General features: G+C 49.5%; 1 protein-coding gene across 2 annotated transcripts in view; it reads right to left on the reverse strand.

The window, feature by feature from the left end:
* Nucleotides 1–27,056, reverse strand: part of VPS39 (VPS39 subunit of HOPS complex) — a 682,603-nt gene that overhangs the window by 519,531 nt on the left and 136,016 nt on the right. For both annotated transcript variants that reach the window (XM_069638818.1, XM_069638817.1), the window contains exon 6: nt 13,559–13,657. In XM_069638818.1, the coding sequence (XP_069494919.1) occupies nt 13,559–13,657 (99 nt within the window). The remainder of the gene's footprint in view (nt 1–13,558; nt 13,658–27,056) is intronic.

Below are 27,056 nucleotides of genomic sequence, written 5' to 3' on the forward strand. Positions count from 1 at the left end.
GTTGATGTAGGGGGGTGAGAGAAAATAAGCAAAATGTTACACTGAACTGGCTCCCACAGGGGCGTCGATCGGACCCGGACAGCTGCGGTCTCCTCCAACGTGAAGCGTAGTGCAGACTGGACTAGCCCGCCTAATCTCGTCAGCTTGACCCGTAGAAGTATTCTCCTGCAAGTGGAGAAAGGGAGTTAGCCACCCGTGGATTCTAGTAATGGCACCCCAATGTTCTCCCCACTAATCACCTCCGATATTCCCTTTCAGTAATCTCACCTTATGTTTTTGAAGGATGAGCACTCCATCCTGCGTGGAATGCAGGGGCGCGTAGATAACAGTTACTTCACTGGTGCGAAGGCGTTGGAAGAGTTCCGGATGAATATTGACTCTGAGGTTCCTGGCGAGAACCCGTAAGTATAAAGTCCGAAGAGTTCAATATGTCCGATGTTCACTCTTGTCCCATTCCCTTCTTGTGTTGCAGCCGGGTCCAAGAGACGATTGTCTTGTGGCAGCTGATGGCGTTCAGGTAAGAGTCTGTATTACCCAACACTATCCGGTAAAAGATGCGTGTATTTAACTTGTTTTCTCTCTCCTTACAGGTGCGGCGTAAGAAGTTGCGGGGTGTTAAAGAATAATGCCTCCGGTGGTAAATCAGGTAAGTCTATGGTGGTAAAAAGAGATTGTATTAGTTGGCTCTCTCGGCTCACCTTATATTTCTTTTGTCCCCTAGATGCTGGAGTTCGGCGAGGAAAATGATGGAGGCAGCGCCGAATCGATAAATGCTGTGAGGACTGGTGAGTATGGCGCAGCGCTGCAGCTGGCGATGCGACACGTGCAGAAATAATGTCCTTTCCAAGTTCGAAGACTTTATGGATCCGGAATCGGGTAAGAAATTAAAATAAAGTTTGTGTTATATCCTTTCCTTCTTCTTTCCTCTTTCTAGGAGCTCTGGATTCGAGGCGGGTGTGGCAGAAGACTGGATGCCGACTACAGGCATGGTGAGCGTTACGCTGCTGGATGCAGAATAACACAAAGCATGTGCTGCTGTTCGGGCGTGGTTTAAATAGCCTTCAAAGTAGTCCCAGGTAAGAAGTTCCCCCAGAACAACAACCGAGTAAAAAAATAGTCCCTGAATTAAAGTAGTCCCATTCAGGCCTCACGTTGGCTTGACTTCATTGCAGCATGGTCTGCATGAGGTAAGTAATGTGCCTGAGCCTGGCGCCTATGGCGCCAGGACTGTAACCAGACAGCCCCTAGCCGGGGCTGCTGGGTTTTTAGTAAGCACCTGGATGCCTGCTCCCGGGGCTGATGGGCTTGGTCCGGATGCCCGGGGGTAGGCATCATGACACAAAAAGGGAGAAAAATGTAGTTTTTTTTTAAAAAAATGCCAATAAAATGATGTAAAAAGAAGCCTGTGGTTTTTTTTTTTCCTTGTAAGAGATAGGAACAAATGGTTTGCTCTGCTGAGTTCCCCAATTTCCTGGCTTTCAAAAACAGGTTGAGTGGAAACGAAAAAAAATTATTTTGATGTGGTTATCAACCGTTTTGTGATAGGTAGGCGATTTTGGCAATTTTTGCCAATTGGACATGCATGGATGGAATGGAAGAAAAGGGTAGGAAAGCCGAATTGGAGGACAGAAAGGCATAGATTTCTGAAAAGTAGACAAAATTCCAAGTTTAGGAAGGGGTAATTTGCATAAGTCAGGCATCAACTAGGTAGGGGAAACTGCCATAGATTGGGGGAAAAGCAGGAAAATGACCGAAAAAAAAGGTATGTGTTGGACATGGTTGGCTTGGTACGGCAATAGCTTCTACGAATTTTGAGACAAGCAATGCTCCGTTACATTCCCCCGACTCTTCCAGTTAGGAGAGCACACATTTTTTGTAGTGTTTTACAAAACAAAACAAGCAATACCACAAGCCAAACACTGAGCCATGGTACACAGGAGTTTTACGCTCACGGCCTGAACAGACGCATTTAGCATGTGTAAATCGGGAAAACCAATGTGGTGAGGAACGGCAAGCAAACATTTTTTGAAAGAGCACAGGCAGACCTTTTCAAGCGTAGGTGACTTGTGCAGGTTACAAAATTGTATGGTGACTAAAGCAGCAAATAAATGTAGGTCACATTTGGGAAATGAAAGGTTTGTGTGACAAAGGGCACCAACAAATGGGTCAAAACATTATGAAAACCAGACAAACAACAAATGTTATACCTTCCCGTGTTCCCACAGGTGTCCCGATGAAAACGGTACCTCACATGTGTGGGTGCACCTACCTGGGCGCCAAGGGGAAACCCTAAAACACAAGTAACCCCAAGTCTGTTTTCAGACCGGAATACAGGGAAACCCATGCAGTTCCGAAAAGAGGACACCCGTGGGAATCTGCAGAGGTATTATTTGCGCAAATCGGCCCAGAATTTATTTCCCAGAAGCCTCTGCAAAGTCCGAAATGTGCCGAGAAAACCCACATTTTCCACTTTGTCGGGGGTTCTGGGTAAATCATTCTGGTCCGCTTCGCGCAAGTTGGACCTCTGTAGATTCCTACTGGTGCCCTCTTTTCAGAAATGCATGGGGTTCCTAGTTTTCCTTGGTGGCTTGGACACCCTATGCCTAAATCTGTAGGTTATCTCCCCAAACCCTTTTTTGGTTATCAGTGGGTTAGCCTTTTCCCTTTGCAGATAGATTGGTGAAACCACACGTGAGGTACCGTTTTCGTTGGGACACCTGTGGGAACGCGGGAAGGTATGACATCTGTTGTTGGCAGCGTGTTTCGGTGGTTGAGCAGAGTGAAATGTCTGGAAATTGTGTTTTTTACCCCCACATTTGGAATTTGCCGGGGGTTCTGGGTAGTAGATTCTGGGCCGATTTGCGCAAGTCAGACTTCTGTGCATTCCCACGGGTGTCCTCTTTTGGGAAATGCATAGGGTTGCCAGTTTTCCTTGCGGCTTCGACACCCTAGGCCCAAATCTGTAGGTTGCCCACATGAACAAATTGTGCTGTGGCGAAAGGCTTGGTGTTACTAGCGGGTTACCCTTTTTCTTTTGCGCCCCCGGTAGGTGCACCCACACATGTGAGGTAGCTTTTTTCGTCGGGACACCTGTGGGAACGCGAGAAGGTATGACATCTGTTGTTGGCGACTTGTTTCGGTGAGTGGACACAGGGAAATGTCTCTGAAATTGGCTGGAAATGAAGACAATTATCAGACATTTCGCTCTGGCCACCCACCGAAACACACCGCCAACAACACGTGGCCTACCTTCCCGCGTCCCCACAAGTGTCCCGATGAAAATGGTACCTCACATGTGTGGGTGCACCTACCGGGGGCGCAAAAGAAAAAGGGTAACCCACTGGTAACCCCAAGCCTTTTTTCTAATGTAATGGGGGGTGACCCTCTACCCCCCCCCCCCCCCGACACCAAATACAGGGGGGGCCATCTCATTCAGCCCTCCCTGGGGGCAGATGCCCCTTCCTAGGAGCAGATATCTGCCCCCAGGGAGGGCTACAAGGGGTGCCCCCCATTTCCCCTTGGGGTGAGGGGGATATAGTTTACAGAAAAGGCCCCCCCCTTTTCTGTAAACTATATCCCTGGTGGCCCCCCACTCCCACTCAAAATTCCTTTTTTTGTGCTTTTCGTTTTTTATTTTGCCCCCTTCCCTGGGGGCAGATTATCAGCCATCTGCCCCCAGGGTTGTACACATATGTGCCCCCATGCTTTGGGGGCTGGGGGTGGGGGGGGAGAGGGCTGCTTACTTGAAGCAGCCTCAAGTCACAAACGGATTGATGGTGGTCCAGTGGGTTGCTGGTCACGGATCGAGCGTTCTGCGCTGATCCGTGACCAGCAATGCCTCATATATGTGGTGTCCTTGGAAAGGGGAGAACCTCCCCTTTCCAGGGACACCACTTTTTCCTCTATCCCTGGTGGCCTAGTGGGCCCCAGGGTCCCAAACCCCCCAAACCCCCCTCCCACCGATTTTTTTTCTCTCCATTTTCACCCCTAGGGGCAGTGATCATCTGCCCCCAGGGGTCTCTGACACTGTGACCCCATGCTTTGGGACTCCCAGGCCAGTCCATGCTTTGGGGCCACGAGGGGACAGGGGCCGCTTACCTAGTAAGCAGCCCCCCTCCCCTCGCGTCACAAATGGATCTGTATTGATCCGGTGACATTGCTGCCCAAGGTTCGCGTGCCCTGCGACCGATCCGCGGGCAGCAATGCCACACAATGGGTATTGTTGTAAAGGGGAGAATCTCCCCTTTCCAACGATACCCGCCTCGATCTCCGGCTTGAAATACAGCCAGAGATTGAGGCGGAGAAAGGTGAACACTCGCCTTCTGTTTTAATCACAGCAGTCGAAAATGGCTGCTGCGGTGAATTTACTTTCAGTTTCACACCGACGTGCTTTACGCACGCCGACGTGAAACTGAAGGTAATCCAGCCCCCTGGCAGTAAGGGGGGACCTCCCTCTCACATAGCCCGGGGGTTGGATTACAGTTTTGCTCGATCAGTGCTTTCTGCTAGTAAATAAATTACCCCCCTCTGTCCTTGTGTAGATTTGCACAAGAGTTGCTGCTTCGCTTGATCCCGACTTCTGCCTATGGCACTGGACTCAAGCAGGCTGGACAGATTCTACATTCAATTTGAAGTATCCAGATCAACGGGGGTGAAATATTTCTTAGGTCTATTCTCAATTTGTGACACCACCCATGAAAGCATTCCTCCCTCCGAACTTGCATCACAAGGGTCCTAATGCACTCGGACCTGGGGAAAACGGTAACGATGGAGCTGTGGTGAGGTGGTGGTCTAGGCCATATTTGTGCCGATATGTATTTTAACTTTATTTTTTTTTTGCTACTATCTTTAAGAAGGTAAATGAACATGTATTGCAAGAATCAAGAAAGAAATCAACAGCGCTCAATGAACGCTGTCCCTTTAAGATTACATAGTCAGTGGTGACTCCGACATCAGACCTTCACAATACACCAGGCAGATGGTAAACAAGCTATAGCGATTAGATCACTATGCAAACTTTCAATGGCTGTGTTGGCTATGACATTTTGACAAAAGAAACACAATGATATGGGCTTTCAGACCGCACAAATGACTTTTCTCCCTTTAATGGGATAAAGAGTTGTCAAAACAAACGTTTTGTCGCGAGGGGTCATGATGCCCATGCAATCTGCCAAAAAAATGCAAGTCAAGGCCAATTTTCAAAGCGATGACCTGTGGCTGAGCAGCAAGCTCATTGCTCAAAATGTGCATTATAACACTTCCACTAGTCACTCTTTCATTCAAGGTCATCAAAAAGACCAAATCTGCAGCCGCCTTAGATTCCTGGAGGATCAGCTAAATATGTGCGGAGACAAGTTTCTAAATGCTACCTTGCTACAGCTGGAAAATCCTGCCTGCGTATTCGTAAATTAACTAAAAAGCATTGACTTATGATAAGATAAAGAACTTCAAATGCAAAAAGGCAATGTCAAAAAAAAAAAAAGTTCTTTTTTTTGGAACAAGTAGTTTCAGTTGGAGCAGTTTTTAATGCCATTACGTAAACCACACGTGCCTGACACAAAATCAATATGTTGGCAATAGAAGAATAAATACAGTGCCAAGAAGGAAAAGGATTACTTTGGGTTGGCGGCTTTAGGTTTTATATATGGGATACATTACTCACCGTAATCGTATTTCTGATGCTTGTATCTGCTTAGATTCACATGCTGTGCATAGGCCGATATCTAGCGGAAGCTGCGTCGACACAGGGTGTGCCAATAATACTATCCCTAGTGTGACGTCCACATAACCCATGATCCCTCACGCGTCTAGGACCCTCAGATTGTATTTTTTCTGACATGAGGAGTAGCGTGAGTACAGATGATCCAAGCAGATAGAAGATAGATAAGATAAGACTACAAGCATCCATGCGCCTTCTTTCAGAGGGGAGGAAGGGTGGGTCGCATGTGAATCTAAGCAGATACAAGCATCAGAAATACGATTACGGTGAGTAATGTATCCCTTCTGAGGCTTGTGGAATCTGCTTAGATCACATGCTGTGCATAGATTAGCGAGCAGTGTTAGAAGGAGGTGGGATTTGAGAAGGGTGATGAGCAAATAAATGTCTTAGAACTGCTCGTCCCACTTGAGTATCTGTCTTGGAATGGGTGTCAATGCAGTAGTGCTGAGTAAAAGTGTGAATAGAGCTCCAAGTAGCTGCTTTGCAAATGGTGTCAAGGGGAACATTTGCAATGAAAGCCAGAGTGGCCCCAATGCCTCTTGTCGAGTGGGCTCTGGGTGTAAAAGGCAAAGTTTTGTCAGAAAGAGAGTAACACAACTGGATACAGTTGGCAATCCACTTGGAGATGGCACCCTTAGAGACGCGATCTCCCTCTTTGCCTGTGGCTACGGAGACAAACAGTTGATCTGTTTTCCTAAGCGGTCTGGTCTTGTTTACGTAGTAAAGGACCGCCCTACGCATATCTAGGGTGTGTAGTTTAACCTCAGCCGAGCTTTGTGGGTTTCGGAAGAAAGCCGGAAGCTCGATGGACTGGTTTACATGGAATTTAGAAATAAACTTGGGTGAGAACCTAGGGTGTGTCCGTAAAACCAGCTTATCCTTATGAATAGTAAAGAAAGGATCCTGCACCGACAGAGCCTGAATTTCACTGACCCTTCTTATGGATGTGATGGCTACTAAGCAGGCAGTCTTATTGGTCAGGTGTTTGAGACTTGCCTTATGCATGGGCTCGAATGGGGGGCCCATGAGTTTAGATAGCACCACGTTCAGGTCCCATCCTGGTGGTGGGTTAGATGTAGGGGGATGAAGTCTCTTTACTCCCTCTATGAAGGCTTTAACCACGGGTACCTTCCACCACGACACCTTGCTATGTGAGGTGGTGTACGCTGACAGTGCAGCCAGGTGTACCTTTAGTGAGTTGAAAACCAACCCTGCGTCCAGCAGGTGGAGCATGTATGTCACGATTGTGGAAGGAGTGCAATCAACTGGGTTGATTTGTTTATTCTGGCACCAGATAACGAATCTCTTCCATTTGTCGAAGTAGCAATGCCTCGTGTTCGGTTTCCTAGACTCTTTTAGGATGTCCATACACCTCTGTGGTAATTTGAGATGTCCAAACTCTATGACCTCAGGAGCCATGTTGCTAGGTTTATGGAGTTGGGTAGAGGATGCACCTTCCGACCTTGGTGCTGGGACAAAAGATTGCACCAGCCCGGGAGTTTGATGGGATCGCACACCGAAAGTCTGCGTAGGTGTGGAAACCACGGTTGTCTCGCACACATGGGAGCAGCTAGGACGAGGGTCATTGACTCTCTGTTCATCTTGTTCACCACCTTCCTGATGAGAGGAGTTGGTGGAAAAGCATACGCAAGCATCCCTGACCAGTTCATCCACAGGGCGTTCCCCAGGGAGTCTGGTTGTTGAAACCTGGATGCGAATCCTGGGCACTGTGTTTTCGCTTGTGGCGAATAGGTCTATAGTGGGGAAACCCCACTGAGAGCAGAGATCTTCTACGATTTCTCTGTGTAGACACCATTCATGTTCCACCGGAAGGGGATCTCTGCTCAAAGCGTCCGCTAGAGAATTGAGATCCCCTGGAACATGTTGAGATGACAGAAAGATGTTCCGTCTGAGTGCCCATATCAAAATTCTCTGGGCAAGTCTGGACAGATTTGGCGAACGAGTCCCTCCTTGCTTGTTCAGGTAGAACATGGCTGTCGTGCTGTTCGTCCCGATCTGCACCGACAGGTTCAGTAGGTGGTGCTCGAACGCTTGAAGTGCTCTGAAAACTGCCAGAAGCTCTAGCAGGTTAATGTGATTCTTGGCCACTGTGTGAGACCAGAGACCCTGAGCTGTGGGGTAGAGATGGTGAGCTCCCCATCCTGTCAGGCATGCGTCATTCGTGACTACCGCCTGTATCTCGGGATCGTAAAAGGGTTTCCCCTTGGATAGATTGTCTCTTGTCCACCAGTGGAGGCTTTGTACAAGTGTTGGCGAAACGACCACTAGATCGTCCCACTGACCACTTGCCTGAGACCACAGTTTCGCCAACCATTCTTGCATGGGACGCATGCGCAGGCGCGCGTGGGGGACCAGGTAAATACAGGACGCCATCAAGCCCAGCAAACGCATTGCTTTGTGTACTGTTATCTGGCGACCGGTTTGATATTGCGGAATTTGCAGTAGTATATTCCGAATTCTTTCCTCTGAAGGAAAAGCCAACCCCTCTTGAGTATTTAGAACAGCTCCTAGGAACTGCTTGGAGGTGCTGGGCACCAGACTTGATTTCTCGTTTATGGAGAAGCCCAATTCGAATAGGAGGTCGATAGTTCTTTGAATGTTTGTTTTGCAAATTACTGGGGTCTCCCCCGTGATGAGCCAGTCGTCCAGATAAGCGTACACTGGGATTGCCTCCCTGCGTAGGTGTGCCGCTGCCACCGCCAGTACCTTGGTGAATACCCTTGGAGCCGAGGCTATCCCGAAGGGCAGTACCTTGAACTGGTAGTGCCGACTGTTCACCTTGAAGCGCAGATATTTTCTGTGCGCTGGGAACATGGAAATATGAAAATAGACATCTTTCATATCCAATGTTGCCATTTAATCCCCCCTTTTTTAGGAGGAGAATTACCTCTTGGAGAGTAGTCATGCACAATTTTTGGGGCTTGACATACTTGTTTGCAGGCCGTAAGTCCAATACTGGGCGCATTGTCAAATCTTTTTTTGGCACAAGGAAGTAAGTTGAATAAATACCCTTGTTTACCTGGTGTCCCGGGACGAGTTCTATCGCCTCCTTTGCGAGAAGATTTTCGATCTCTTCGAGTAGGATCTTCTGGTGGTCTAAGGAGTGTATTCTTTGTCGTGGAGGGTGGTTTCGGGGACGCTCTAGGAGTTCTATGCAGTATCCTGCGGACACTGTGGACAGCACCCATCTGTCTGATGTGATCCCTTCCCAAGCTTGGGTGAAGGTGGGAATGCGCCCCCTACTGGGGATGCGCGAGAAGGGACCCTGAACGGAGCGTCACTGTTTTGGTGGAGGTGTGCCCCCTCCTTTATTGGGACTGCCTCTACCCCTACCACGACCTCTTTTGTTACCCCTGCCATAACTCTGGGTAGACTGCTGGTTAGGGTTCCATGTAGTACCCTGGCCTTGGGAATAGTTTGATCCTCTTTGGGAGTTTTGTCCGCGAGGCCGACGAAAATTGCCATTCCCTCTCTGGTTAGGGGGTTTGTTGGTTAGTTGCCCTAGGGACTTGAGTGTCTCGTACTCGTCCTTGGCATTCTTCAGCGCGTCCTTGACCGCCTTTCCAAACAATAGATCCGGCTCCACCGGCTTATCTATCAATGATGCTTGGGTCTCGGCCTTGAAACCAGACTGCCGTAGCCAAGCATGCCTCTTGATGACCGTGCTTTCAGCAATTAATCTGCCGGCGTTATCCGTGGCATCAAAGGTTGACTTTAAAATGCAACCTGACACGGCTCTCCCCTCTGCCAAAACTCGTGCCAATTGGCTTTTTAAGGGTTCCGGGGCGGAGTCTATGACAGCCGCGACTTCTTCCCACTGGTGGCAGTTGTAACTAGCCAGAAGGGTGGTGGAGTTGGCAATCCTTGCCGTGTAGGCGGAAGTGGAGGCTACTTTCCTGCCCAAGCCATAAATCTTCTTGCTCTCTTTGTCGGGGGGGGGGGAGCTACAGACGATGACAAGGGTGTTCCCGCCCTCTTACGGGTGTTTGTAACAACCAGGGAGTCCGGTTTGAGATGTCCCCTTATATACAATGGGTCAGATTGGGCTGCCCTGAAAAGCTTTTCAATTCTGGGGTTTACTGCCCTAGTGAGATTGGGGTTAACAAGGGAAGGGTCTATCCTCCTCTGTATTGAGTTAAGGATAGGGATGGCCTGAGCAACGGGTCTCTTTTCTCCCACCAATTCCTCTGCAAAGTCCCTCTCTTCCTGAGCACCTTGGGTGTCAATGTGGAAGTGCTGTGCCGCTCTGGACAGGACCTCATTCAGGAGAGGCTGGTTGTCGACAGGGGAGTCGGTAACCACGGGCTCTTTCTCTACCGGGGAATCTACCCTGCATGTATCTGGGTCGTCCTCCGCCTCCTCTTGGTCCTCATCATCCCCATAATAGCCTGTCCCAGTTTGTTCTTCGAACATGCCCACGTCTGGATCCTCACCAAAGGATGGATCTTCCTGATATTGAGAATAGGGCTGAATATAGAAGGGGTCTGAAGACGGAGTTGGTGCTTCACCCTGGGACTGCTTACTTGAGGGTTTGGATCCTTAGAGCCTGACGGAGTTGCCCCTTCTAGGGTATAAGAGAGAAAGTGTTCCGGGTTTTTGGCGTAGAAATCTGCCAATGATGACATCCTTGACATTACTCCGTCTATGTCATCACTGGACCATTCCCTTGAACTGGGAATAACTCTTTCCTGGAGTGCTTTCCCTGTTTTATCCTGAATAGACCTACTGGCCTGAACAGGGGCCTTAGGGACAAGAGACTGAGACTTGTCCGTCTGTTTAGGTGGAGTAGAATGTAGTTTAGGAGTGGAAGTAAGCTGGGACTGCTTACTTCGTTGTTTTCCCCCCTCCCCGCAGGTGGAAAAGCGTTTCCCCGATTTTTGGGCCCTATCAGAGCTTTTCGATGCCTGGTGCCGAAATTCGGGGGTAGAGTCCCTGTCTCTGGAGAGTGTAAGGGATTCGGTAGCAGCCTTCGCACTGCCTGCAGACGCAGACTCCTGGAGTGCGGCCTGGGGTTAGAGGTCAGCGTCATCCTCCGACGAGCGAACCTCAGTCACTAAGGGGAGCGAGGCACTCTAGCCACAGTGGAGGGTTGCCTGGTGTCATGAGGCGATCTCGAAAGCGAACGCCCAGAGGACACTGACTCCGTGGACCGTTCTCTACGTGCCTCTTTCCGAGAACTCGACGTGCGCGTCGAGTCTCGGTTGGACCTTTGTTTGCTGGAAGTGGTGCGAGTAGTGCTCGTGTCGCCGGGGGTCTTCCCCATAGCTGCCCTGCCGGACAACCTTCCAAGGTCAGGGACTTGCGCTTGGCTGTCCATCGACGCCACATTGCCCTCGCCGTCCGAAAGTACGGCGTCGCTGCCATCGCTGAAGGCACCCTCCGCGGCCATGGCCTCTTGTCGCCTGGCGTGGTGGGCCCAACGCTTTGTCGAACGGTCCTTAAGGGTCTTCGGTTTAAACCGACTGCACGCTCTGCAATTCGCCTCAGGGTGGTCCCTCGGCAAGCAGAGGTTACCCGTGGCATGTCTGTCAACCCAAGGATACTTGCGGTTGCACTTGGGGCAAAATTGAAAAGGGGTACCCTCCATACGCACCATGTCGCAGCGGGCTGGAAGTGTAGGAATATAAGTAATGTACCTATATTAATCAGAGTGTAGGATGTGTGCCACCCCCCACTCTCCCTACTTGCAGGGCCGAGTCCAGAGGACTTCCGAGGCACGGGCCGAGGCCAGAGGTCTTCCGAGGCCCAAATCCGTCGCTGTAGTCCGACGGTTGGATTTTCTCCAATCCGGCATGGAGTGTCGATGTTCAGAGACTCGACGTATAGGTGGAATAAACGGGGAAATATATAACAATATTTGCAAAATCTGACTAAGTCAGGGAACTCCGCTCAGTGCTTCCGACCAGCATGGCGGAAAAAAACAATCTGAGGGTCCTAGACGCGTGAGGGATCATGGGTACAGTGGACGTCACACTAGGGATAGTATTACTGGCACGCCCTGTGTCGACGCCCATTTTCGAGTTTCGAAAAACAAACTAATATTCTGCAGCTTCCACTAGATGTCGTCCTATGCACAGCATGTGATCTAAGCAGATTCCACAAGTCTCAGAAAATATATATATATATATATATATATATATATATATATATATATATATAAAATGGATAATGTTTTCTAAACATATGACAATGGGGGATTTCCCTGGTTCTGTCATTGAATTTACATATAAGTCACACAGCGAAATTCACTCATCTCTGCGGGTATTCCCTGCTGCCATACCAAATGATAACATGTCCATGATTACTGAACACCTTTTGGCCCGCAAGTGAACTAATTGCTGTAACGTAAAGAGAGAGAGGAGGGCGTGTGCGCACAACTACCATCAGCCTCCATTGATCTGTGGCATGCAGATTATCAAGATGGCAACATGTTCATCTTCATCAGTAGCCAGTGCAGGAGCTTAAAGCCTAAATGGCCACTTAAGAAAAGCTATTAAGTTTGTTTTGCCAGTCGCAGCAGGCCCCTCTTCCTCTCCACACGTGTGTTTTTGTGGAAGCAAAGGGTGGCATTTCAGTGGAAAGTATGCTGAAACCCCAATTCTGGTCCTGGGAGCCTGGTTTTGCTTGCAATGATAAATCTGACAATTTATGACCTTTTAAGATTAGTAACTCCATCTGCTATACCGCAATAACCATGATATACCATCATTTGGCAAGAAGGTTATTGTACCGCCATAAAAGTAATACAGTGACACCCCTAATCTTGGCCCTCTCCCAGCATCAGGCGAGTCATCTCAGAGGTCTAAATGGAGGTTCACCAAGTTCAGGCAGGTTCTGACGAAGACATGAACCGCTAGGCCCAGCTGTCAAGATTGTCATCCAAAGAGCACTCTGCACTGGCAACCCCTGGGGCTCCATCTCTGGAACCAACAATGAGAGTAGCTGTCCTCAACTGCCCCAACTTACCTGGGGTGGTTGCTTTACTTGATCTGGGTTCGAGAGACTGAGTTCCTTACCTGTTTTGATGTTGCTTTGTTACCCATTCATTCCTATGGGTATAAAGTCCTAATTAGCAATTACCACAGCTTGATTTTTGATGGTGGCACCTGAGCCTGGGCATCCTGTCTGGGCAACCCCCGTATGGCAGATAAGTAGCGCCCCCTTTTCCTCATGGTAAACCGAATTACCATCTTAGAAATGTTCACTATGCAAAATGTAAACTATTGCATTGGGCCCTATGTGTGCCTCTATGGGAGAAATGAGTGAAGCTGAAAACTCCTTTAGGTACCTTGGACACTGTTCTTAGGATAGGAAAGAACACAAGTTCGGTTTTGCACCAATTTATAATTTATAAACAGGTATATGATATTTTGATTAACATTTATTTTTCCCCACTCTAGCTATTGTGGCAGTGTTGGTTTAAAGTGTGTGGATTCTAACAAATGGTGCGTGACTCAACGCGTTACCAACGGTAAACCTATATATGTGTATACTTATATACATAAACTGTTATAATTAGACGCAAACCAAGGACTGCCTCAAGTTGGTGTTTGATCTAAGTGAAGTAATCTGGTCTGTTGAAGAGAATACATTTTCCGATTGTTCACTTCAGTGTCTCTGCTCAATAAAGAACTTGAATCCCGAGGAGGATCAAGTTACTGCTTCATTCACAAGGAATGTGTGTTTTTGCCATCTTATGGTTTTTCGTGTTATGTTATTGGTTCCTCTCAGTTGTGGGAGCAAAGGAAGAAAAACTGGTTCAATAATCTCTACAGGCTTACATTTAACCAATTTAATATATACATGTGACCAACTCACTTGCAGCTCGTAAAAATCCCGGTCCTTCCAGAAGTAAAGCTGCAACTTCTTTCTTACAGCAACGCACATCCGTAAAATGTCCTCGCCTGCTTGGCTGTGCTGCAAAGAGAGATCCAAAGAAGGGTTAAAACAAAACAAAAAAAAATATACTAGCATTTGCACCCGTGCTTCGTACGGTAATTCCTACTAAAACATATAACTTAATTAGACAAAGGTATTTTTATATTTATACTGTTGACATGATCTACACCAGGGAAACTATGCTGAATATTTCAAACAGACACACAAACCAAGCATTGCAGATCACTTTAAAAAAAAAAAAAAAAAAAACATTTAAAATAAAAACAAAAAAGAAATGAGAGAAATGTAGATTTTATACTGACACCATGGAACGTACCCACATGCCACATTTCAGGTTTTTAGCATGTTGGGAAGTATGCTGAACATTGTCAACACACATATCCACACATTATATGATACATTACTCACCGTAATTGTATTTCTGGTGCTTGTATCTGCTTAAATTCACATGCTCTGCATATTCAGACATCTAGTGGAAGTCGCAGAGTATTACAAGATTTGTTTTCGAAACTCGAAAACGGACATCGCCAGGGCGTGTTTAGTAATACTATCCCTAGTGTGACATGTACTGTACCCATGGCCCTTCACGCGTCGAGGTCCCTCAGATTGTTTCTGACATGAGGTTGCATGAAGTGTAGTGTGAGTAAAGAGGAGATAAAGCAGAAACAGTGGTAACCCAGAAAACAACTATGCGCCTTATACTCCATTAGGGGAGGAAGGGTGGGTACATGTGTCTGCTTAGATTCACAAGCACTAGAAATACGATTACGGTGATTAGATTAGCGAGCAGTATCTGGAGAAGGAGTTGGGAAGTTAGGTACAGAGGCAAAGATGTTTTAGGACCGCTTGTCCCACCTGTGAATGTGCTTTAGTGTATGTGTCAATGCAATAATGCTGTGTGAATGTATGGATGGAGCTCCATGTAGCAGTCTTGCAGATGACGTCCAGAGATGGAAGTTTGCAATGAAAGCCAAGGTAGCTCCTGTACCTCTGGTAGAGTGCTCTTGGTGTGAAAGGTAGAACCTTGTAGGACAGTGAATAGCAGAGCTGGATGCACTTCACTATCCATCTGCAGAGGGCGTTTTTGATATGTGATCGCCTTGTCTACCAGGCGCTATGGAAACAGAGTTGGTCCGTTTCCCTTAGGGGTTTTGTTCACATAGTACAAGACTGCACGCCGTACATCAAGTGTATGGAGGCTTCTTTCTGCTGAGTTTGATGGATTTTGAAAGAAGGTGGGAAGTTCTATAGATTGGTTTACATGGAACTTTGAAATGAACTTAGGTGACAACCTAGGATGTGTTTGGAGGACAACCTTGTCCTTGTGTACAATGAAAAAGGGGTCTTGTACAGACAAAGCCTGTAGCTCACGGACTCCTCTTATGGAGGCGATGGCTACCAGGAATGCAGTTTTGTAGGCAACATGCTTTAGGCTGGCCTTGTGCATAGGCTCGAAGGGTGACTCCATGAGCTTGGAGAGCACAACATTGAGATCCCAACCCGGTGGAAGGTTGGAAGTTGGGTGGGATAGCCTCTTTACCCCTTCCATGAATGCCTTAATAACAGGGACTTTCGACCGGGACACCTTGTTCTGTGAAGTGGTGTAAGCTGATAGGGCCACCAGATGTACCTTTAAGGAATTAAATACAAGGCCGGAGTCCTTTTATTTAAGCATGTAGTGTAGAATGGTAGCTAGAGAACATTCTAATGTAGTGAGTGATGTGCACCATATCACAAACCTTTTCCACTAATTAAAATAGCAGTGCCTGGCGTTGGGTTTTCGTGCCTCTAAGGATATCCATACACCTTTGTGGAAGGTTTAAGTGGCCAAACTCTATGACTTCAGGAGCCAAGCTGCCAAGTTCATTGATTGTGAAGCCCTGCAAGGACTACTTCTCCCTTTCAGTTGGTGGGACCAATGAACTCCAAAGTAAGCCCGTCTGGACATCCTCTCGAAGCTGGTTGCATTTCCACCGCAGTTGCTGCTGGAACCGAAGAGCCAGGGAGAGGAACAACAGATTGTGTGCGTTGCTTTTAAGTCTGACCCGAGCACTAGGAAGATCCTCCGGACTTCCCTGATGCAGGACTGACCAAGCCTGAGCCACCTCAACAGAGTGCTGGAACCAGATGCGAGGAAAGTCTGAAGTGGTATCCGAGTACCGTGGTGTCGCAATTTGCTGTCTGACGCGAGGAGCTGAAACACTGAATCGAAGTTTGCCCATTGCTGCCGCTGACCTTCACATTGCAGAGCAGTAGTCCCCAGACGTCCTCCCTCTTTTCCCCATGACTGAGGCTGAGGAACAACAGTATCTGAAGGGCTATACTGGAACCAAAGCCACCTGGAACCATTTCTTCTAACCAGAGGATCTGTAAAGTCTAAGAAAACTTACCTCTTGTTGTGTAGCCTTACTTGCTCTCGGTTGGGACCGGTCTTGGTTACCGTGCAGAGCTGCTAAAGCTTTGCCCCTCACAAGCCTCCCAGCTTGTGGCCCTTCAAATGTTCCATTTTCTACAAACATTATGCAAGACTTTTTACCTACCTGCAAAGAAGATCTTTAGCTCCCCCTGAGATTGTGCAATTAATATTGGCTGTCCTGGAGCCCTGAGAGCCTCCTCTTTACCTCGGACTTTGTGCTTTGGAAGGTGTTTAACAGTATTTGCCGGTTTATTAATTATTTGTTGACCTTTGTTTTAATCCTCTCTTCTATCTTTTACACCTAACTCAGTAGTGCTCTAAATGTACCAGTGATAAATCAATGTCCACAGTGTCCTAGCTATTTAAGTCACCTGAGGGTGTAGGAAGTGTCTGTGCCCGTCACAATCTTGAGTGGACGATGGTATAACGCACTCTGAAAGCGACACTTCAATCGAAAGTCCTGGAACTGACGTATAATAGACTTTACCCACAAGAGCGCATCCTGCAGGATAATAATACACCTGACAGGCCAGGGGCTTGAGTGAAAAGGCAGGAGCAGCAACAACGGAGCTAAGGAAACTAAAACAATAACAGCAGTTCAAAAAAGCAGCCCGATAAGTCAATCCTTGGTTTACAACCACCCTCAATTACCCACTCTTACCTGCTGATAAAAGGAGAAAGCCAGAGACCTACTTGGTGCCAATAGAGGTGAGTGAAGTGTTTGATTACTTGTTGATAGTTCAAAAGATCCAAAATCCAATATCCAAAGTAAAAAAAGGAATCGCCTAACCCGAACAGCACAAGGGCGCTCACTAAAGCATAGTCCAAATCAATCCTGTGGTGATCAGCAGAGCGTCCTCAAAATAAATAGAATAACAATCCAAGGAAAAAAAGAGACCAATGGTGAATGCAGGAGAGCGTCCAGGGGTTCGCCTAATTTCCAGGGTAGTATTCCACAAAGAATCAGCAGAGCGTCCTTAAGGTGTGCAGTAGGAAAGAAAACAACTTTAAGGGAAGTGGCAGGAGAAGTTAAGGAACAAGTTACTTACCTGTAACTGTAATCTCCAGCATGGGTCTGGCATGGATTCACACGCTCATGAATATTCCCATGTCGTCAGGCTGGGAATCCTCGGTAAAGAAAAAATCAGTTTTGTTTCTGAACTGTCTTTCTACTAGTAACCAATCACTGGTCTCTGGGTCATACTGCCCCCAGCCAATAACTGCCCTGTACCTAAGCCCCTCTGGCAGCCATCTTCAGATTTGGTAGCACGTAAAGTGGCAGTAGGACCAAGATAAGAGCCACAGTGGGGTAGGAGGGAGGGTTCGCATGCAAATCCATGCTGGAGAACAACAGTTACAGGTAAGTAACTTCTTCCTTCTCCTGCATGGGGTCTGGCATGGATTCACATGCTCATGAATACAGGAATACATAGCAGTACACACATTCACAACCATGGGAGGTGGCAAGGCTCAACATTAAACATTTCAACAACTCAACATTAAGCATCTCTTACCTCCTCACCAGGCTCACCTTAAAGCGAACAGGTTGCGCAGCACTGCCTGGCCGACTCTGGACTCCTCCCTGGAATCCCGGTCGACGCAGTAGAATCTCGTGAAGGTGTGCATCGACCTCCACGTAGCAGCCCTGCAGATGTCCAGCAGGGGCACACCAGACAAGAACGCTGTGGTAGCAACAATCGCTCTGGTTGAATGGGCTCTCGGACGGCCGGGCACCTGTCGGTTTGCCAACCGGTGACAGTGCATGATGCAGCTGGAGAGCCATCTGGAAATAGAAGCCTTCGAGAGGGCCTTCCCTTGGTTCACAGGTCCAAAGTTTACAAACAGCTGTGATGTCTTCCGAAGACTCTTCGTGCGGTTCACGTAGAACTTCAGCGCTCCAGCCACATCTGGCGAGTGCAAAGTCCTCTCAGCCGGCGACGGGAAGAAAACAGATAACACCATGGACTCGTTGAGATGGAAGTCCAACGGCACCTTGGGCATGAAGGAGGGGTGCGTCCTCAGCACTACCCTCGTCTCGTGGAATGTCAGGTATGGAGGTTTACTGGAGAGGGCCTGGATCTCCCCCACTCGTCGTGCGGAGGTGATGACCACAAGAAATGCTGTCTTCCACGACAGGAACTTCAACAGCGCTGAATGCAGAGGCCCGAATGACAGCCCCATGAGCCTGGTCAGCACCACTTGAGCTCCCACGCCGCGGCCGGAGCCTTCACCAGCAGGAACGATTGGAACTGTCCTTTCATGAACTCCTTCACCAGGCGATGAGACCACAGAGATGACCGCCCCGGAGTTCTGGTGTAGCGTGAGTTAGCCACCAGATGGATCTTAATGGAGGCATGTGCCAGCCCCGCCTTGGCTAAAGATAGCAAGTATGGCAGCACTTGAGGGGCCATAATCCGCAGAGGATTAATCTTCTGTGCACGGCACCAGACAAAGAACCTCTTCCATTTGTGTCCATAGCACTTGAGAGTCGAGGACGCCCTGGCCTTCGCAAGCACCTCCTTGCAGTCCGCCGGGATATCGTACCCTCCGAATCTAGTGCTGCAGGAGCCAGGCCTGCAGGTTCAGTGATCATGGGTCGTGATGGAGGATGGCGCCTCCTTCCCTGGCGAGAAGATCCGCGTCCTTCGGAAGTTTGACCGGGGGGCGGGGGGGGGGGGGGTCTACGCCGACATGTCCAGAAGGTCCGGGAACCAGATCTGACTCAGCCACGCCGGTGCGACGAGGATCATCCTGCACCGGGACCGTCTGAGTTGACTGATGAGTCGCAGCAGCAACGGTAATGGGGGGGGGGCACAGGGGGGGACGAATACAGGAACAAGCATGAGAAGGCATCGCCCATACACCCCAACTGGGGTAACCTGCTGGCAAACCTCTGGCACTTGGCGTTTGTCGCCGTCGCGAATAGGTCGATCTGGGGATTGCCCCATCGTCAGAATAGGAGATGCACTTGATCCTGCCGAAGTTCCAACTCGTGGCACGAGCGCAGCTCCCTGCTGAGTGAGTCGGCAATGGTGTTCTTTATTCCTGCCAGATGGAAGGGCACCAGGAACATCCCTTGGGCAACGGCCCAGTGCCACAGATCCTGCACTTCCTTGGATAGTACTGGGGATCGGGTGCCCCCCTGCTTCCTGATGTAGAACATTGTGGTGGTGGACCCTCACCACCTTGCCCCAGAACATGGCTCGGAGCTCCAGGACGTTGATGTGTAGTGACCTCTCCTCTGGGAGCCAAAGGCCTCTTGCGTGGAGATTGGCGGTGTGCGCTCCCCATCCTTCCAGGGAGGTGTCCGTTGTCACCGTTTCCTGATGTGCTGGGGTCTGGAAGTCCATGCCCGCCTCTAGATGCGTGCGGGTGCCCCACCACCGGACCGCTTGGTGGAAAGTCTTGTTGAGTGAGATCCTGTCTTCGAAGCTGCCCGCCGCTTGCATCCAACGGGCGTCGAGGAACTGCTGCAGTGGACGCATCCGCAACTTGCATAGGCGCATGAGGTAGATGCTCAAGGACATCATGCCGAGTAAGGACTTGATGGACCTCACCCTGGCCACGTCCATGGTCAACAGACGTTGTACCTGGCCCAGGATGGCTTTCGTCCTTTCCTCCGATGGCAAAGCCAATCGGGTCACTGTGTCGAGTCAGGCTCCCTGGAACAGGGTGTCTTGCGATGGTACCAAGTGGGATTTCGCAAAGTTGATCGAGAATCCCAGATCCGTGAGCAGTTGGACGGTCTTCGCGGTGTGATCGACGGCAAGTTCCCTTGACTGCTCGGATGAGCCAATCGTCCAGGTAGGGGTAGACATGGATCCCCCTGCAGGCGGAGCCGCGCAGCCACTGGTGCCAGACACTTGGTGAAGACCCTGGGTGCCGACTTCAGTCCGAAGGGAAGGGCCTTGAACTGATAGTGTCGCAATTGGACCACGAATCGTAGGAACTTTCGATGTCCTTTGAGAATGGGATGTGGAAGTAGGCATCCTCCAAGTCCAGCGACAATAGGAAGTCGCCTTCCTCCAGCTGCCCCAGCACGTGCTGGAGGGTGACCATCCAGAATTTCTGGGACTTGATGTACTTGTTTAGACGACAAAGGTCCAGGATGGGTCGCCAAACGCCTGTCTTCTTTCGGACGAGGAAGTTTTGCGAGTACACTCCAGAGCCCCGGAGCCTCTTCGGGACGAGTTCTATCGTGCCCTTTTTCAGCATTGCTCGTACCTCCAGAAGTAGATGTGGGACGTGGTTTTCCTTCCTGGCCACATGTGGTAGACAGGGATACTTTCTTTGGAATTCTAAAGTGTGCCCGTGGGCCAGCGCGTCCAGCACTCAACAATCGGTGGAGATGGACTCCCACACGCTGATGAATTTTGCCAGCCGGCCTCCCACTGGGGTGCTTCGGTGGGGGCCTGATGCCGCGGTGGTTCAATCCTGCTTCGCCGAGGCCTTGGCGCCTTGGCCTCCTTGGCGACGACATCCTCCAGCCTTGCTGCGTCCTCTATAGGCCTCCTGTGACTATGCGCCACCAAATCCTTTGGAGGCACCTTGAGACTTGCCTCCGGAGGTCCGAAAGGGCGGCCATCGCTGATGGAGAGAACCCAAGGCCCGGGCATTCTCGGTGTCTGCCTTGATGGCCTGCAGTGACTTGTCCACTGCCTCGCCGAACAGGTAGTTCCCGTCGAAGGGCATGTCCGGTTCCCTGGTCGGCACGTCCTGACGGAAACCGCGCCGGTGAAGGCAAACGCTGTTGCCCATCTAGCGAAAGCCGGTGTCAGCGAGGTCTATGGCCGCCGTGATGGCATGGTCCGAAGCCACCTCGCCTTCCTGCAGGATTTCAAGGGCTTCTGCCCTCTCGTCATCTGGGAGGAAATCCAGGACAAGAGTGATCTTGAACCACAGCTCCATGTCGTAGCGCGCTACGATCGCGAGGGCGTTGGCCACTTTGATGGTCGTCGTCGCTGATGAGATGACCCGTCGCCCCATGGCATCCAGCTTCTTCCCCTCGCGTCAGGTGGGGAAGTGGAAGTCGATCCAGTCGCCCCTGCCGATTTCTTCTTGGCCGCTCCGGAGACCACCAAATCCGGGGACGGCTGAGCTCTGAGACACATCGGGGCGGAATCTGGAACCTGTGTTAGGCAGAATCCTGTGCAGTTCCCTTAGGGAGCACTACAGAAGATTAAGACTAAAGAATACAGGTATATGCAATAATCCCCTTTGGTATCAGTCTGTACCACAAAGATTTAGTTGGTAGCTGTGGCTACACAGTAAGACCTATCTCAAGAGGGAGATAAGCAGTATTCAGGGTTTACACATTAGGACTACAATACTATGGAACAAGGAAACACTGACCAAAGCTTTGTATCAAAAAGAAATATATATATATATACATATATATGATTTTATTATATATTGATTTTACACACTCTGATGTTCACACACAAATCACTATTATAAAAGTAAGTTAAATCAGTCAAGAAAAGTATACACAACTCCCTGTTTAAATTGTAGACAGGTTTGAGCAAGAGTGAAAACCAAGCAGAAATGGCACTCTAACAATTTCTCAAAAGGGAGGGAAAGGCCAAGTTATACAGGAATATACTCAAACACACCAGCAACACTACCCAATAAGATTCTGAACAAGTTAGGCAAGACAGTACTTCAGCATGTATAATACTGAGGTGAAAACCGAGCAAAATGGCACTTCACAAGTTTAAAAAGAGGGAAGAAAAAGGTAGTTATAAGAGTTAGGTGCACCAACACATTTCTGGATGAGAAGCAATCTAGAGAATGCCGTTGTAACAGATTTAGCCAGAGTCAATAGGCCTGTGCCAGAGTCAGTGGTACAGGGCAAAGTGCCCAGGAGCAAAATGTCCTTGTAGCTGCAGTCAAGTCTTTTTGTAAACGATTCAAAAAGGCGGTTGCAGAAGGTGAAAGACAATGTTAGATGATAGGGGCGGCCAACCCAGTAGGTAAGTAAAGGATTTAAAACACCTTTAGCAGTGCCCAACGAAAAGGGAGGCCTGGCAGAACAATGTACCTTAAAAGTGGAAGAGGCTCCTGCGGTGGCGGTAGTTACTGGCAGTTCCTGCAGCTCGGGAGATCCAGCAGAGGAAGAGAGGCTCTCGTCGTGGAGGAAGGTTCGAGTTATTGCACTGCCCAGGGATGAAACCAGCCGCGGTGCTGCCAAACGAATAAAAAAGTACGCTCCTTTAAATCGCGGTCCGGGTGGACAGGTGCCTTGCTATCCGGTCTCCTAGTGCTTGGCACTGGCGGTTCGACCAAGGCAGGTCCTGGAAGGCGATTGGCGAACTGCTTGGCCCCACCAGCTCAAGGGAAGAAGACTCTTGCAGGTGAAGATCCGAGTCGTTGGAGAAAAGTGGTGAGGATCTGCAGCTTGGCTTCACCGGTGGTTCAGTCGTTGCAGAGGTCTTTGGCTTCTCTCCTCTTCAGCTTCTTAGTTCCAGTGGTGACATCTTGTCCTCCAGTCCTCAGGACCCTGCTTTTATGCAGCAAGACCCCCATTCATACAGCCTAGCTGTCACTCACACAGTGGGTTGGCTCTCCTGGCGGGAGAACCCCCCAGCCTATCAGGGCAGGGTTGCGTAGGCAACCCTATCCAGGGTGCCTATTCCCCCTCCCACACATCCTGTCTACCCCAGACTCAGTGGCGCCGAGAGGAGGGCTTCTGTGCAGAAGCCTGCTAAAAGGACAAACAAAGGATCCCGACCTGGGTTAGGACTACAGAGAAAGACACGAGAAAGAAATTAAATAAAAGTTCTGGCAATAAAAACCTACCGGAGTAAAGTTAATATTAAAATAAACCGGCGGTATGTTAGAGGCTGTCAGTAAAAGTGGTAGCCTCGAACAATGGGAAAATCCCATAGGGAAATATTTGCGGTGGAATATTTACGGTAGTAACCACTGCCACCAGCCAGAAACTTTGAGCGGGACTGTACGGTACCCCCTCGAAAATGAACACTAGAGAAAAACTATTAACCCTTCCCAGTACCTCCAGAGTAAAATGGGTTGTACTGGTTTTGTTCATAAGATTTGACTAGTAAAGTCAATGGGGACTTTACATGCCCTGGGAGACAGTAATCAGTCCCATATGTTTGGGGGTCGCTGCAACACCCTTTGGTACGGCACGGAGGGTGCTGTGTGCCACACATGCAAAAAGAGAATTCCTATGAGAGTGAGAAAAACCCCATAGACCATAAGCACACAAGATAGCCTAAAACACACACTAGCAATTTGTCTAAGAGTGGGAAAAAAGGGTCTCGCTCTTAGCAGGAGAGGAAAAAAAAACCTTCAAATCCAGCAAAGCTGCTGGGGGACTCTATAGGTAAGGGAAATTAGCCATAGAAGAGAATTCTCCCTAACACCCGGTACTTCTTCTCATGCCCGTCCCTCTTCGCAGGCGCCGTGGATGGGTTCTTGAGTAGCGACAGTCCTTCGTCCCAGATGTCTTCTAATAACGGTACTGAGAGGACGGTCTTCCTCTTGGCCGCCCGTCGCTGGTAGAGGAAACCCTCCTTCTTCTGTTCTTTGGGACAAAGTTTGAAGAGCTCCGAAGCCCTGGCAATCATGGCGTGGAAAGAGCCAATTTCGTCGGGTGGGGGGGGATTTGGGGGGGGGAGGTAGGCCCAGGCAGGAGGTGATGGGAGATCCATCCTGTCGTCACCACCGTCGTCGTCCGTCCCCGTCGTCGCCATTTCCGTTCCAGTCTCGTCCCTAGGTGGAGGGGAAGGAGGTGAGGGCTGGAAAGGAGTGGGAGGATGGATTCGCCTCGGCTTGTTCAGTGGGCTTCCCGACGGTCCAGGCGCTGCTGGATCGTCTGCTGGGGTTAAGGGCAACCTTGTCCTTATCTCCGTACACTGGGCCTGGATAGCCATCAAGATTGCGCTTGAGTTGTCCTGTGGCATAGGCACCGGTTGCGACGGGAGCGACGGCTGGGGAGTAGGGTCCTCCGTCTCCTCCACGATCTGCGGCTCCTCGTCGGCTCCACCGTCGCTTTCTACACCTCGTCGGGATCCCTCCCGTAGGACTGGACTTCCTCGAACTTCTTGTCCAGGATCTTTGCGACGCCAATCAGCTCATCTTCAGAGGTGGTATCAGTGTCCGTTATGGCTGCCGTGCCCCAGCCCACTTTCTCCACCCGGGGTTCTTCATGGGGGTCTTATTTATAGGCTGAAAAGGGGATTCCTCTGGTGTGGCAGGGGAAACTCTAGGCCCGGAAGTCGTCTCCACTGGGGTAGCCTCCACAGGCTTCGCCAGAGCTGCCACGACACCTTCGATCGAGGCCTTAGCCGGGTGAATCAGGGCCTTCACGACTTTGGGCGCGCCTGAGGCCTTCACCTTGGGGGGGGGGGGGAGGGTCGCTGCCTCGCTCCCCCTCTGCCGTGGCCGGGATTGACCAGGGCTTCTCCCGAAGCTTACCCGGGTTCTCCGACTTCCTTTTTACCAAACCAGTGAGTTGGCTCGTGGTTGATGGCGTCTGTGACATCGCGCCCTGCCTGGCAGCCAAGGAGCCCGAACCATCGGCGCTCCCGGTGCCCGCGGACTTGCAGTGCTTTGCATTTTGTTGGGCCTCCGTCGCCGGAGCACCCTCAAAGGTCTTAGAAGACCGCTCAGACTTCCTCTTCTCACCTGCTGCTGGGCGTTTCCCCTCCAGCCAATTGGCGAGTCGAACGCAACGATCCTTCATTGTCAGTTCGGACATATTCTTACAAAATGCACAGTCCTTCTCCACGTGCGATTGGTCATTGTAAAGGCAGTAGAGGCACAGAGAGTGCTCATCTTACTTGAAGACATTCTGTAATCCGCAGCCAGGGCAGCTCCTGAACAGCTTGGATCCAGGCGTCGTGTTCCCTTTGTCCTGGGCCATGTCCACGCGGGGTAGGCCTCAAAGACCTTTCGGAATCCTCCAAGAAACGAAAACTTGATGAAAATTAGCCCTTGAGGGGTGTATAAAATTCCAAAACGGGTCCCCGTTGATCGGAAGTAGAATCGGTTGAGCTTGAGGCTCGATTGACTGAAATAAATAAGAGTAAACTCTTCGAAAAATCACAAAACGCAGTAAAAGCTCGAGAGCTATAGCACGAGGATCCCAACACTTGAACATGCGGTAAAAATCTGAAGATGGCTGCCAGAGGAGGGGCTTAGGTAGAGGGCAGTCATTGGCTGGGGGCAGTATGACCCAGAGACCAGTGATTGGTTACTAGTAGAAATACAGTTCAGAAACAAAACTGAAACTGATTTTTCTTTACCGAGGATTCCCAGCCCGACGACGGGGAATATTCATGAGCATGTGAATCCATGCCAGACCCCATGCTGGAGAATAAAAAACTGAAAAAGGAATGCAAAGCACAGGGAATGCTTATCAGATAAGTGTCAAGTGCTAAAGAATAGAAACAAAAAAAGTGTTGACACGCAGAGCGGAATCAAGAAGCCAATAACGTCAATGCAGAAGGGCTAACCAAGAAGAATACCGTAGATGCAAAATCCAAGCGTCCGGTAACCAAAAGGAAGCAACAACAGAGCTCAAAGGTCATGACGCAGTATTCATAGAGCCCATATTTGGTCTTAAATGCGGTTTTCCACTCATCCCCAGTTCTCATTCTCACCAGATTGTATGCCCCCTCAAATCGAGCTTGTTGAAAATGGTGATGAAGTCAGCTTGTCTAGTAGTTCCGATATGAGGGGCAGTGGGTACTGGTATTTAATTGTGATCTTGTTAAGGGCTCTATAATCCACACAAGGACGTAGGTCCCATTCTTTCTTTGGTACAAAGAAGATTGGGGAGGCTGCAGGGGACCAAGAGGGTTGTATGTGTCCCAAGTGCAATGAGTTTTCCACATATTCCTGCAGATGGTCCTCCTCTTTCCGTGTCAGGGAATAGATGCGACCATGAGGAACGACTTCCCCGGGCAACAAATCAATGGGGCAGTCATAACTCCGATGTGGAGGGAGTTTTTCGGAAAGCCCCTTGTCGAGGACATCAGAATACTCTCTGTACACTGAAGGTAGCTCTGAGGTAGGGTTTCGCAGCGTGGCACAAATTAAAGATATATTAGTCACCATCGCCAGACAAGGCAACAGAACCGATACATCCCGAATCCAAAGACACTGCTTACTACAATAAGCAGAGGAGAAACGTACTGTCTGCTGAACCCAATCAATGGCAGGGTTATGGGACTGTAGCCAGGATAGACCGAGCATAATCCCAAAAAGGTCGTACACAATTTGTTCAGAATGGCCTTCTGGGTAGACCTCTGAAGAGGACCTGTCTGCTCCGTTAATCGTCCTGATATTAGATGAGAGCCATCTACCGCATGTACTACCTCAGGTGTCTCCTTGGAAAATACAGGTAGCCCATGGTCCTTGGCCAGTAGTATGTCCATATAGTTACCACTGGCGCCTGAATCAATCATGACCGGGCTAGAGAAAGAGACAGAACCTGGAGCTGTGAAGCACATAGAAAGGAAAAATATGAGAGAAGAAAGGGTGCTCAGCCGAGCCGTCTGTTAACTGACTCATCCTACAGGACCAGGTAAAGGATGAGTCCTGGCGTTTCCCACCGTTTTGACTGCTCTCTTGGGGCATACCGGATGAAATTACCTGACTGGCCGCAATAGAAGCAAAGATTGTTGGCCGCACGTCACTCTCGCTCGGCCTTCGTTAACTGCCCCATAGTTACCCCCATCTGCATAGGTGTGCCTTCTCCTGACAGGGCAGGAGTGCTTGCCTCTGACCTGGACAAGGTGCAGATATCAGGGATTTGCCGTTCGCCACGTCTTTGCTGAAGCTGGGAGTCCACCTGTAATACCAGGTCTAACAGCTCAAGGAAACTAGATGGTACAGCTGGTACCACTGAAAGAGCGTCTTTTAGTTCGTCAGAGAGCCCTTTATAGAAAACTGCTGCTTTCTTCTGTTCAGGCCACGTGGTCTTGGTCGCTAACTGGTTAAAGCGAGCAAGATAAGTCAAGAGATCTGCTTTGC

This window comes from Ambystoma mexicanum, chromosome 14, assembly GCF_040938575.1.
Source record: "Ambystoma mexicanum isolate Mex_15411 chromosome 14, UKY_AmexF1_1, whole genome shotgun sequence".
Lineage (NCBI taxonomy): Eukaryota > Metazoa > Chordata > Amphibia > Caudata > Ambystomatidae > Ambystoma > Ambystoma mexicanum.